The sequence below is a fragment of the Panthera pardus genome, unplaced genomic scaffold (assembly GCF_024362965.1).
Source record: "Panthera pardus isolate Hobbes unplaced genomic scaffold, ASM2436296v1 HiC_scaffold_16, whole genome shotgun sequence".
In the NCBI taxonomy this organism is placed as follows: Eukaryota; Metazoa; Chordata; class Mammalia; order Carnivora; family Felidae; genus Panthera; species Panthera pardus.
The window spans coordinates 27511131-27524929 of NW_026526721.1; the positions used below are offsets into that span (position 1 = coordinate 27511131).

Sequence of the window (13799 nt, forward strand, 5' to 3'; positions counted from 1 at the left end):
TACAGATTTATGTTAATTCAGGTATTCATTAACATTTTAATAGCCTAAAAAACAAATAACACAGTATATTACTTAAAACTAGTATACACTACAGAATTTAGAGACATAAATCTAGAAAACCAAAGGGAATCAAATTGTACGATATTATGTGCCAAACAAAAAAGGGAGTGACAGTTGGAAATTATAACACTGAAGTAGAAAAAAGGTTAAAATTACAGAAGACAATTAACAATTTTATAGAAAATGAACTAAATAACCAGTTAGTTGCTTTAATATCACACAAAAGTTTATACCATCGTACCTACAGATTTGGGAAGCTACAGAATGAAGAGATATTTTGAATATAAGAAGAAATGGCATACATAATGATTTAAACAGTACTCCTCAGGAATACTAAATAATAAGCTATAATTCAACTGTATTAGGAAAACAAAAGATTTTCCTAAAGGGTCATAAAAATTGAGTATGTTATTATTCATAGATTGTTTTATTTTTTTATTTTATTTTTTTTTTAATTTTTTAATGTTTACTTATTTTTGAGAGAGAGAGACAGAGACAGAGTGCAAGCAGGGGAGGAGCAGAGAGAGAGGGAGACAAAGAATCCGAAGCAGGCTCCAGGCTCCAAGCTGTGAGCACGGAGACTGATGCAGGGCTCGAACTCACCAACTGTGAGATCATGACCTGAGCCGAGGTCAGACGCTTAACTGACTGAGCCACCCAGGCGCCCCCATAGATTGTTTTAAGGAGATCATTTAATTTCATGTTTTCTAATCTGATGGATAACATTACCAATGTCTACCTGAGAATAGTAAAGAATTATGACAATAGTATCTCATAAAAGAAAAGTAAGAAAGAAAGAAAGAAAGAAAGAAAGAAAGAAAGAAAGAAAGAAAGAAAATTAGTCCAAATTGAGAAGAGGATGCATAACTATGCATATAAATATTTTTCATTTTAGAATAAGGGTTTCAAGAAACATTTCATTAAGGGCCTTTCAAGTTAAAAAAAAATTCATTACTCTTGATTTATCAATATTTATTCTTTACACATCATATGCTTAGAAAATTATGTCAATCTATACCCTCCTCAAATTGTCACCTTATATTAAGAATATAAGTAATTAAAATGAGTATAATTCTATGAATAACATCTTCCATCATGTACAATAATTTAATTTGGTTAACAACAACAAAAAATAACAGTTCTGCTTTCATATCTCGGTTATATCCTTCTCAAAATTTGCAGAGTAATACATACAAAATATTTTTTACTCTTTCTACTCTGACAATAACTCCTAACAGAAGGGAGGAAGGAGATTATTTCCAAATAAGTGAAAGGGTTAAGTACTACTCTACTATTAAAGCTTCATACTGGGGTGAGGACAAGAGAAGAGAGAGGAGTATTAACAATCCACAACTAGTTCATTGGACAGAAGGGCATATTAAAACCTTGCTTACATTTATGTTTAAAGTACACAATTTAAAAGACACACACCCCAACCCACTTTCCATTGCCATCATGCCCACCAAGTAAGATCTGCATGAAGATCCTTACCTGAATAACAGCACTAAACCAGCAAGTATTGCCAACATTCTTTAGTCCAACAGGAGCTTTGTCCTGCCTTTTTCTATCGTAAGGGTTTCGAGAATCCCTCCAAACTTCTGTAGGCGTCCTCTTTAAACAGGCTTTATTTTCTGCTATGCTGGCTTCAAGAACTCTTAAACGATGGAAAGAAAATGATAAAAAAAAAAAAATACACTATTAATTTAGTGCTGTAACCTAGGAAATAACATACCACAAACTAAGGATTTTAATTACGTAAGCTAGGGATAACGTATCTGGGGAATTAATGTTAAACACAAACTTTACTCAAGTAGAAGTTAGTTTTCTGTAAGCACACAGTAGTTGCAAACATATCAAGAGACACGCATCCTTTTTTCCTAAGAAAAAGGAAATTTCAAATGCAAAAGACAGTGTTATAAAACAGAAAATATATTATGTTAAATTATGGTTCAACAGATATGAGGTTTAGTACCAGGAATATAGCACCTATATTAAGTTTTCTAAGAAATCACTCTAGTAAATATTTATAAAATAACATAAAGACTAGTTTTTAATAATAACTGCTTTAAATCACCAAGAAAACATTCTTAAACAAACTGAACTTTTACTCCTCTGACCATTAATTTTCCTTTTCTATTAAAAGGAAAAAAAAAAAGCTAAGGTAAATTCTAGAGTTCTTTCAGTTCTAGGGTTCTATGACTTATGACAGCTAAATAAAGAGAATAGTTATGTGTTTATTTTTTCACCCAAAATCTTACCTACATACATATCAGAATAATAAAAGATTTACCTCTTAAAAATAAGCTTATCTATATAATATCTTACATACATCTAAACATGGCAAGAATAAGGCTACTTTGCTTAATCACGTTTTTCTTGCTCGTAAGCAAGTAACAACATGCAGGAAAACCTTAATTCCCAATATAACTAACAAAGCATTTTGCCTGTTCAAAACGTGTCACTACTCTTAATAAGCATAAGTAATATTCAAAGCGTCTTAACCCATTTTGTGTTAATTAAAAAGACTTTATCAAGAGTAAGTTTTTCCAACATTTTGGCTACTTGTGAAAATCTCACTCATGCTACACCATCTTTATTTTAAAGATTTTGCCCTCTAAGATTAATGTCAAATTCATATAGCTATATTCCTTAATTATGGGGGAAAAGTAAATTATACTTTTATCTCTAACAGTATTATTTTCAACATGACATTAGATAAAATAGAATAGGACTCAACTTATCATCGCTTAAGTTATGTGAATACAGGATAACATCATCACTTAAGTTATGTGAATACAGGATAAAGTCTCCGTTTGGGAATCAATGAAACCACATCCTAAAAAATAGCAGGTAACAACATGATAGGTTGAAATGCAAAGATCAAACTCAAAACATTTATAAATGAACACCTCAGGGGTGCCTGAATGGCTCAGTTGATTAAGTGTCTGACTCTTGATTTAGGCTCAGGTCATAATCTGACGGTTCACGGAATAGACCCCCATGTCGGATTCTGCACTGTCAGCACAGAGCCTGATTGGGATTCTCTCTCTCCCTCTTTCTCTGCCCATCCCCCATTTGCACACATGTGAACCCTCTCTCAAGATAAATAAAAAAATAAAATTAAAATAAAAACAAACAGTTTGCAATACCTCTGTAACTTTTAAAAGTGATCCAGTATTAGCAACAGTACTGTGCCCAAAAACCAGCTCTCACATGCAACCACAGCCCATGGGAAGCTTTTTCTTATCAACTATTTACCAGTAAAAGGTACCAGAATCCTTGGAAATACTTAGTTAGGTGAGCTGGGGCAGAAGAAAGTAAGAATTTGTCTAGAATAGCCCACTGTTATGAAGTTTTCAAGAACGTAAGGGGGAAATAAAAAGTAAAAAAGCCAACTTGAAAGACTCCCTACTGTTCAAGTTGTACAGTTCAATATAATAATAATATATTAGAACTGATTTTGTACAAGGCAATTATTTAATGTAAGTATACAAAAGGGAACTATAACACAAAAGACTGCTGTATATAAGGTATATTTAATTTTTTATTGACTTTTACAAATGAGAGTGCTTTCCTTTGACAATTTTGTTCTTTTTGTAACGCATATGCATATTTAGGAGTATAAATAAAGGAAACTTATTTCAGCCTTGGTAATTAGAGATGAATGAACTAAAACAAGCAATGAGTTCTGGGGAAAGCTGCAAATACCACAAACAGGAAAGAAGAAGACTCAACTCAGTCATATGTAGATCTCTTCATTCATTATAACAAAAAATACGGGTTTTAAAGAACTAGGTTTATTGTAACATTCCTTAACCACACCACATGGTAGAGCTATCATACTAAAAGATGGTGGATGGAAGAATGCCATGACTCTGTGACCTTGATTTACAGTTTATAACACATTCAGTTTTGTATCACCAGGGACTTACAACACACTTCACTAAGTTTCCCACCACCTCTTCCTGACTCCTAAAAAGCTATTAATACATTTATCACACTGCACCAAAAATATTTATTACTCAGCCAGTCTCTCGCATCAGCATCTGGAGGGTAAAAACAGATTTGTTTCATTCCTAGAGCACATATGATAAATACTAAGGGCTAAACAAATGTTTACAGTGAAAGGATTAAGATATTAGATGTGGCTGCTGCTTCTCTATTTTTCTGGCAAAAGCCCAATCTCTAGCCCAAATATTACTCTATTCCCAAGACCCCATCCCTTTTTATAGTCTAGTATTGGCAAAATGAATATAAACTTTCTATAAAGCCAGGTCCTACATAAATAAGAGTTTCTTCCCTGACCTCACCAAAGTAAAGCCACTGATACTATCCATGCTCTGAAGTATAAAGTATGCAATAGCTACAAATCCAGATATTAAGTCTGCCAGTAGAGAGAAAAAACAAAAAACAAAAACAAAGAAAAAAAACAACACTGTAAATCTCAGAGAGCTTAGAAATAGCTTATAGCAAAATACAGCAGGCTGAGAGATGCAACCCCAAAAGCCACAAATCAAAAACCAATTCCCACTACCCATCACCTGCTTTCTTATCTTCCCAACACTGGTCATGACCATGCAGCAATACACAAAGATGATAAAATGTTTTGCTCTTTTCCTTCTATACTCTACATGGAATATTTAAAGCACTTACTTATGATAAATGTTCACCTTCCCATTAAATTTTTATTGTACTGATTTTGGTTTTTGGGTTTTTGCTAGTTTTATTATGTTTGTAGTGTTAATTATATTTAAATTATTTAAATTGCATCGTAGCAGTAATGTTGAAAACATCCCACTTTAGATCATCTGAGTACATTTAGGGAAACATCACACTCACTGAAAAACATACATATCATTTAGGCTGTATAGACCAACAAAAAAGAAAATGAAAAGGAAAGAGGGAAGGGAGGGAGGAGGGAAGGGAGGGAGAAGGGAAGGGGAAGGGAGGGGAAGGGAGGGGAAGGGAGGGGAAGGGAGGAGACAGAGGACTGAAGAAGGAAAGAAAGAAGGGAGGGAGGGGGAGGAAAGAAGGAAGAGAGGAATAATTTTGTAATTTTCCTTTTTTGAAAAAAATGGTATTATGATTAGGATCATACTATATCCATAAATCAGTTTAAGGAGAACTGACCATTTTTACAACATTCAGTCCTCCAATTTGTGAAATACAATATGTTTCCAATTATTTACATATTCATTAATGTGTCTCAATGATATTTGCTAATTTTCTTGGAAGTTCTTGCACATTCATTAAATTTATTCTTGTCTTTGACAGTTTTATGTTATAAATGGTAGCTTTTTAAAATTTCTCCCTATCATTCTTTTTGTACATAGAAATATAATTTTTGCATATTGATTATCAATCAACATAGCTCAAAGCATGCTTGTCTTGGAAAGAGTACTTTGTAGAGGGATAATTTGCATATAAGATACACAAATCTTAAATGTACAGCTCAGTGAAACTTTTTACATATCTATACACCTATTTAACTACCACCCAGATAAAAATACAGAAAATATCCATCGTTCTAGTAAATTCTCTCATACCCTTTTTATAGCCAAGAGTGATTCCCAGGAAATCACCATTCTGACTTCTATCACTGTAAATTAGTTTTGCCTGTCCTTAAACATCACAGAAATGAAATCATACAGCAGTCACTTTTTTGCATCAAGTTTTAATTGTTTGCAGTTTTTAGTTATTATCAATAAAACTAATGGACTCCTTTCTCAAGGGTCTATACCTAGGAATGGAAACACTAAGTAGTAGTATAGTATATGTTGAAATTCATTATAAGTACCCAGTTTTCCAGATTTTCCAAAGTGGTAATTCCGTTATACACCCCTACCAACAATATGTGACAGTTCCAGGTACTCCACGTGCTTACCAATATTTGGTATAGTCCTGCTGTTTCATCTTAGCCACTGTGATGGAGGAACAGTGGGGCCTGTTCTCTAAGGGGATGACTTGGCAAGTGTGCACTAACCAGACGGCCGCCACTGCTGCAATCTATCATTACAGCCAACAAGGCAACATGTCAATAATCGTATGTTGAATACAAATTAAGAGATTCTATGTTTCCGACACAGAGGCTACCACTGCCGGCCTGTCAGACATGTGACTCTTCCAAAAGTTGATCTGTTTCTCTTGTGGTGAGGTAGGACACACTGTATGGGGGATTCCTGCCTGTCAATTCTGGAAGACTGACTACAAAGAACCTTTGGCCACTCAGCTCTCCCCACTTACTGGCCTCTGCCCTTCTTGGGACTAGCAGTGGTACCTCACTATTGACACTGTTTCAAGTTACAGTGTTGCTGTTCCCATCTAATCAGTCAATTCTGGCCACAGTCCTGCATTCCTTGAAACTAATCTGTTTCATATTTTCAATTTTTCCAGACCACTTGTACTCTGACAATGTCAGAAATGACTCAAAAAATGAATAGTAATTAAATAGAAATTAAAGCATTCCATGGGTCTTCTATGATCCACAGGTATCTGGTATTGTTGAGCCTTACTATTATTTTCACAAAACTAAAAAGATTTATAATTGACTGCCTCACCTACACATCTTCTTAATGCAGTTTCCTCTCACACAGCTTCCTAAATAAAAAGGGTAGGAGTTAAGAGATCTATTTTAGGGGTGCCTGGGTGGCTCAGTTGGTTAAGTGACTGACTTTGGCTCAGGTCATGATCTCACTGTTGCATGAGTTTGAGCCCCACGTTGGGCTCTGTGCTGACAGCTCAGAGCCTGGAACCTGCTTCAGATTCTGTGTCTCCTCCTCTCTCTGCCCCTCTCCTGCTTGCATTCTGTATGTCTCTCTCTCAAAGACAAACATTAAAAACATTTTTTTAATAAAAAAAAAGAGAACTATTTTAAAAATTCAGAATCCGGGGTGCCTGAGTGACTCAGTCAGTTGAGTGTCCAACTTCGGCTCAGGTCATGATCTCACGGTTCGTGGGTTCAACCCCAGCATCGGGCTCTGGGCTGACAGCTTGGAGCCTGGAGCCTGCTTTGGATTCTGTGTCTCCCTCTCTCTCTGCCCCTCCCCACTCATGCTCTGTCTCTCTCTGCCTCTCAAAAATAAAGAAATGTAATAAAAATTCAGAATCCCACCCTAACTGCTCCTGGACATGATGCTTTTTTCTTTCCCTAAGGGCAACGGCAGGCCATTCTGGGTGGTAAACCCCCTACCCCAGGTGGCTCCCAAACTTAACTCCAGCTCAGACCCCTGGACTTCCTTGTTGGACTGAATGGTCTTGGAGTATAAAACTAGTCAATAGTCAGTTGAATACACGGCTCAATCAGTTTCTCTACAATGGCCCATGGAGGCCTATGTGGGAGCCACAATGAGCCCCTGTAAATTTTGTAAAAATTTTTTTCCTCTTGCACTTACCCTTCTAGATGAAAGGTCAGGTTCAAGTAGAAAATTACTGCAAAAAGAGGTAAAATTACAACTACCGGAATGGGACATACTGATTTTGTAGCAGTGGAGGCAGTATAACCACCCCACACTCAGTCTTCCAGAACTGCCCTTGGAGCCTGAAACACAAGGAAAAGTGCCCTGGTGAGACTACCCCTCACTGTTTCACTGAGCAAAGAATCCTGGCAGTTCTTTTCATTCACTGAAAATCATTTCATGATTTTCATGTGTCTTATTACTGTGTCAACTGTGTCATTTGTCACCTTCACTGTCACTATTTTTAGGATGATTCCTTTTTTCTCTGTGAATATTTTAAAGATTTTCTCAGTCCTAAATGTTCTGGAGTATCATTATCGTGACTCTGGTGTGGGTTTCTTTTAATTTTCCCAACTAGGATTTGTTGGGCTTTGCGAAATTATAGGTTATTTTTTCCACTTCTGAAAAATTATAAATTATTATCTCTTTAAATATGGCCTTTGAGCCACTCTCTCCTCTCCTTCTGTAACACCAATTAAAGTATGTTAGACCTACTCACTTTATTTTCCATGTCTTTTAACCTATCTCTGTATTTTTCTTTTTTTTTTAGCTATCTGTTACAAATTGGAGAATTTCTTCTCCTATTCACCCTCCAGACTAATGTTCTTTAGCTAATTTTTTGTTTTGTTTTTTGTTTTTATTTTGTTTTAGAGAGAGAGCCAGCACGCATGCATGTGCAAGCGGGGAGAGGGGCAGAGAGAATTCCAAGCAGGCTCCATGCTTGGTCTAAAGCCCGATGCAGATTTCAATCCCGTGACCCTGTGATCGTGACTCCCTTGCCTCCTCCCCCGTTCTTTAGCTATTTCTAACCTATTAAACCTATATTCTGTTTTCTTTTCTGGTCTTACTTTGGTAATTCTAATTTTCATTTCCAGAAGATATTTTCCATTCTTTTTCAAATGTACTACGTCATATTTTCAAGGATTTCTTATATCCTGTAAAAGCTAAAGCATAACTCTATCAATCACAATATCTAAATACATGTGTACTGCCTATTGCTCTTGCTGATTCTCACGGTATTTTTTTTCTTTTTTCCAAGTGTGTGTGGTAATTTTCAGGGTGGGTTCTTACAGAGCTTCAAAAGCTACCAAAGGGGTTCTCTGAGGCCAAGGATAAAGACACCCTCCTAGAGAGACAATATACTTTTGATTCTGCCAGAACCTAGAAACAACACAAAAACAACACCATCCAAAACTAAATTCCCCAGGGTGCCTGGGTGGCTCAGTTGGCTGAGCATCCAACTTTTTCTTTTTTTTAAATTTGTTTAATGTTTATTTATTTTTGAGAGAGAGACAGAGAGAGAAAGAGAGTGAGCAGGGAGAGGGGGAGAGAGGGAGAGAGGGGGGGGGGAGAGGGAGAGGGAGAGGGAGAGGGAGAGGGAGAGGGAGAGGGAGAGGGAGAGGGAGAGGGAGAGAGAGAGAGAGAGAGAGAGAGAGAGAGAGAGAGAGAGAGAATGAATATCCAAAGCAGGCTTCAGGCTTTGGGCTGTCAACACACAGCCCAATTCAGGGCTTGAACCCATGAACCATGAGATCATGACCTGAGCCGAAGTCAGACACTTAACCAATTGAGCCACCCAGATGCCCCGAGCACCTGGGTTTTGTTTGTGGGTTTGTTTTTCTAAGTGTGGCAAGCTTAGTAGCATACTCCCTAGAATTTGCTTTCTCTCTTTCTCTTTTGCTTACAGTGCAGAGCCTGCTTGGGATCCTGTGTCTGTCTCTCTCTCTCAAAAATAAATAAATGTAAAAAAAAAAACTTTTTTTTAAATGTTCCACTTAAGAAATTTACCATGAAATTTGTGAGTGCCTACACAGAGGATTGTGAGATATAAAAAGATATGCTGTAACTCATATAATTATAATGTAGTATTCCAAATGTATGAACTCATATTAAAGTACGTCTGCTGAAATATAATCATAGTCAAATGATTCTGTTGGGTAAAACTTTGCTATCTGAGCATAAGTAATGAGCAAATAGTTAAATTTACTTTGATGCATGATATATAAACTGTTTCTTAAAAATCATTTTCTCTTTTGAATTTAGAAGCCTAAACCTTCATAAAACCCATAGGAACAAATATAAATATCTCTTTGCCATATATTTAGCTACAATTCTCTTATTCCCTTTTGATTTTTTTTTTTTTTTTTTTTTTAGTGTTTATTTTTGAAAGAAAGAGAGGGAGACAGAGTACGAGTAGGGGAAGGGCAGAGAGACAGGGAGACACAGAATCTGAAGCAGGCTCCAGGCTCTGAGCTGTCAGCACAGAGCCAGATGCGGGACCCAAACCTATGAACCGTGAGATCAAAACCTGAGTCAAAGTCGGAGGCTTAACCGACTGAGTCACCCAGGTGCCCCTGTCTGACACAGTATGATTTACATATGTGCTTATTAACTGCACATTTTACACTTGACATATTTTTGTTAGCTGTAAATTATAAAATCTACACATACCAGAAAAGACTTACATTTTGCAACTAAATTAGTATGATTTTTTACTTCTACAGAATATAATTTTATGTAAAATTTCATGGTATATTACACCACACCAAATGTCGGTAATGTTATGTACAATAAAAATATTTATAAAGTATTCACTATTTTAAGAGTATATTAGAATTTAAAAGACCAAGAATAAAAAAGAACATTATCTTAAGAGATATAGGTTCCCATTTGGACAAAAATGAGTATCTAGAGCAATACATAACATATACATTAAGTAACAGATTAGGAATAAGTTTTAATCCTTAACTTTCAAGTTATTTTTATTTATTAACTAACTGGTACATGCTGTTTCAATTAGAAAACAGATGATATAAAAACTAGTGACACTATTTGGTATATAAGCTTCCAGACTTTTTTCTGTTGTATACTCGTGTAAATTCGCTTCTACAATATACATATACTTTTACAAACAAGATTTGCATTATAATATATATTCTATCTTACAATCTTTTACACTTAAAAGATCATTGCCCTTAAATATGAAATCCAACTCGCCTATTTCATGTTTAAAATATTTCTCCTCAAAGTTTAAGTCCTGCCAAGTTTTATAATTATTCAAGACAATTATTTCATTCTGATCCTTTTTTTGAGGCAAAAACTAATTTTACAATTTCTCTAAATCCTTCACACAAAAAAAAGCCTAATTAAAATGTCTAAAGATAATGTATGAATTTTTGGTTTTTCATTTAAAATTACTGGCATTAACTGAAATTAGCCCCAACTGAAAAAGACAATAAATCTTAATTTAAGTCTTTCCATCTTAATGTCTTACAAAGTAACATTTAAAGACATTAAGAAGTATTACTAAGAAAAATTATGTGCCTTTGCTAAACATAGCATTTTGAGGCATCTCCTACCATACAGTAATCTCAGATTACCTACAAAGAAATGCATTATTGATATTGTGCCAAGGGAAATTATCTGAGAAAGCTAGTACATTCTGCTACCAAACAACTGCGTTAGAGGGTAAAGAACACTGGCGTCGTCAGATTTACCTTAGTTGTGTGCCTTTGGAAAATCATTTAACCTCCTAAAAGAACAATTTCCTCTTCAATAAAAGAGTTACCATTACCTCCACAAAGTTGTTTAGAAGATTATAAAGATTTTTTTAAATCAACATTGTTTCATGAAAAAATCAAATTTATTTTTATTTGATCCACTGATGAATCAAAATGTTTCAAACTAAAAAAGTTTTCATTATTAAATCAAAAGATTCATTCTATCACACATCTTGGAATCTTGCCTATTTCTTTAAAAGAAAAACAAACAAACCAACCTATAAACATACTATCATATTATAGATCAGAAAATGGAGAATTAAGGCCCATGGGCTATATCCAGTCGGCAGCCTGTTTTTAAAATCAAGATTTATTGGACCATAGTCACACTTATTAAATTATATATTATCTATGCCTGCTTTGGCACTATAATACTAGAGTTGAGTAATTGTGACAGAAACCATATGGCCAATAAAGCCTAAAACATTTGCTATTGGCCCTTTACAGAAAAAGGTTGCTAACCCCTGCTATAAATGACTATAAACTGAATTGGACAATATATCCAAAAGAGATTAGGGTAAGAAAACAATCAAAACAATATGAAAACATACATCTAAATTTTAACGCCTCATAATGCCACTCCAAAATCCTAAAAATCTAAGCTCCAAATACAATCGAACTAGAATATGAAAATTTTGGTTACAGAAAATATAACAACAGTACTGAAGTTTATTAATGATTTATTTAAAATAACAAAGTATATCTTTGTGCCTCTTGAAATTAATTAAAGCCAATTATTATTTCTATTATAAATAGTACTTATATCTACTTTATACAAATTATGTTTTTACCTGCTAATGGCTTGCTCCTCATCAGTTATTCCAGTCTCCCTGAATGCCCTGTTTGATTCCGCCAAACTCAAGGCAATTGCTCTCTGAAGATCATCTTTATCATCTCCAGTGAGATCAATCACATCTGAAAAGCAAAACTATCTTTCTCAAAATTAAAAGTCAAACAAAATGAAGGTAATTCTTATCATGGGGATTTTATACCCAATATATCCTTTCAAACCAAAGTCAGCACCAACTTAATTCTCCATAAGAGCCTCTCTGAAGAGAATGCAAACACATTTTAAATTGGTTATGTTTTAAAACTCAATGTTCTTCCCTAGAAAATATACCTAAAGCAATAAGAGCATAAATAATTTTCATTGCAGAGGAATCTCAGTATTTACTGGGAAGCCTCTGATTAAAAGCTAATAAGCAGAAGAATGCTAAAAAAAAAAATTGGTTCTTTCCCAACAAAAATTGAAATCAACATAATTAAAGTTGTATTTATGCTTTCTGAAGTTAATTCAATCATATACTCATTACAATTCATACATACTACCACCTACACATTATCTATCAAAGTATGATAATAAAGGAGATCTCAAAAATTATGTTTCAGAAACTAACTGACCATAAATATATGTTTATATACACATTTTTTTAAAGACTAGAAGAATGTACTAAACTGTTAACAGTAATTAATTTTGAGGGTTATGGGATTAGAAGTATCAGGGCCTTTTCACTTTCTATTTTAAACACTTTGCTACCATCCGAATTAATGAATGAACATGCAGTCCTTTTCATTTAAAAAAAAATTTTCATTTCGCAAAAAGCAAGAAATATACAAATAAATGATACTATTTTCTTTTGCAAGAAAGAAAACAGTCTTGATGCTGTAAGTATTCTTCTTCCAAAGAATAATGGCTACAGCTATTACTACCTTCAGAAAAAAACACTTTTTAATCCAATTTTCTATATTGGTCAGTTTCCTTCACTCAAAAGATGGCAATAATACCTCCATTATCATAAGAACCATAATGCATTGCTAAGTAGGGGACTGCACAACAATACAGTAAGAAAGAGAAAAAGCTATAGCTGTTTTACCTTATCTTTGTGAGGTTGGGCTTATGGTTACAGGTATTTTGAATGTTTTATATTGAGACACATTAAAAATTAATTTGTTTCTTTGTAACTCTTAGAAAAGAATTTTGCAAGAGTGGAAACACGAAAAGGGGTTGGGGATGGGAAAATAAGGTGCCTGTATTTTACCAATTGACTGTAGGGTTATAGTTACTCAAAAAGAATATGCCATACTTACTGAGAAAGAAATAATGTATATTGATAGTTTCAAAAGTCTACTTCTACTGTTATCGACACTTTTTTTCTCTCAACAACAGCTTACAAGAATATTAGAAATATTTGTTGGCTATGGTAGGTGTTTTTTAAATGTCGTTAAGAGAGTACAATGAAACTTCATGAAAATGTAATAAGTAGGATACAAAAAAATTCAGTCAGGTAAAGTGTAGAACAGAATATAGCAAGGTAACTGAAATGATGGAGCATGCCTACATATACCAGCAAGCGAAAGTTTCCTAAGTCTTGCTTACAACACCCAAGTCCATCTAGACAACAGTTGCAGACGGATGTCACCCTGGGTGTAGCTATCCAGTCCAGCTTAAAAATTGTTGAAGAAGCTAGGACTAGAGAGGCACAAATGGGCCCCAAAAAATGAGAACTACCGTGGTTATTAAATGACTAGAACGCAAGTGAGTAAAGAAAGAACAATGGAAGTAAAAAAAAAAAAACAAAAACAAAAAAAACAAAAAAAATGAAAATCACAAAGAAGCAGAAAAACCGGTATGGGAGATATGATTACTTAGCCCTCAGACTCCAGTCTCTCATCCTCCTACTGTGCTTTCTTCAGCTACAAAAGCTAGGAAGATTACACAAATCTA

The 13799-nt window shown here is 34.6% G+C and overlaps 1 protein-coding gene across 5 annotated transcripts in view; it reads right to left on the reverse strand.

Annotated features, from left to right (window-relative positions):
• Positions 1-13799, reverse strand: part of USP25 (ubiquitin specific peptidase 25) — a 150926-nt gene that overhangs the window by 96220 nt on the left and 40907 nt on the right. For all 5 annotated transcript variants that reach the window (XM_019467756.2, XM_019467757.2, XM_019467760.2 and 2 more), the window contains 2 exons: positions 11866-11989; positions 1552-1714 (listed from right to left, as the gene is read on the reverse strand). In XM_019467756.2, the coding sequence (XP_019323301.1) occupies positions 1552-1714; positions 11866-11989 (287 nt within the window). The remainder of the gene's footprint in view (positions 1-1551; positions 1715-11865; positions 11990-13799) is intronic.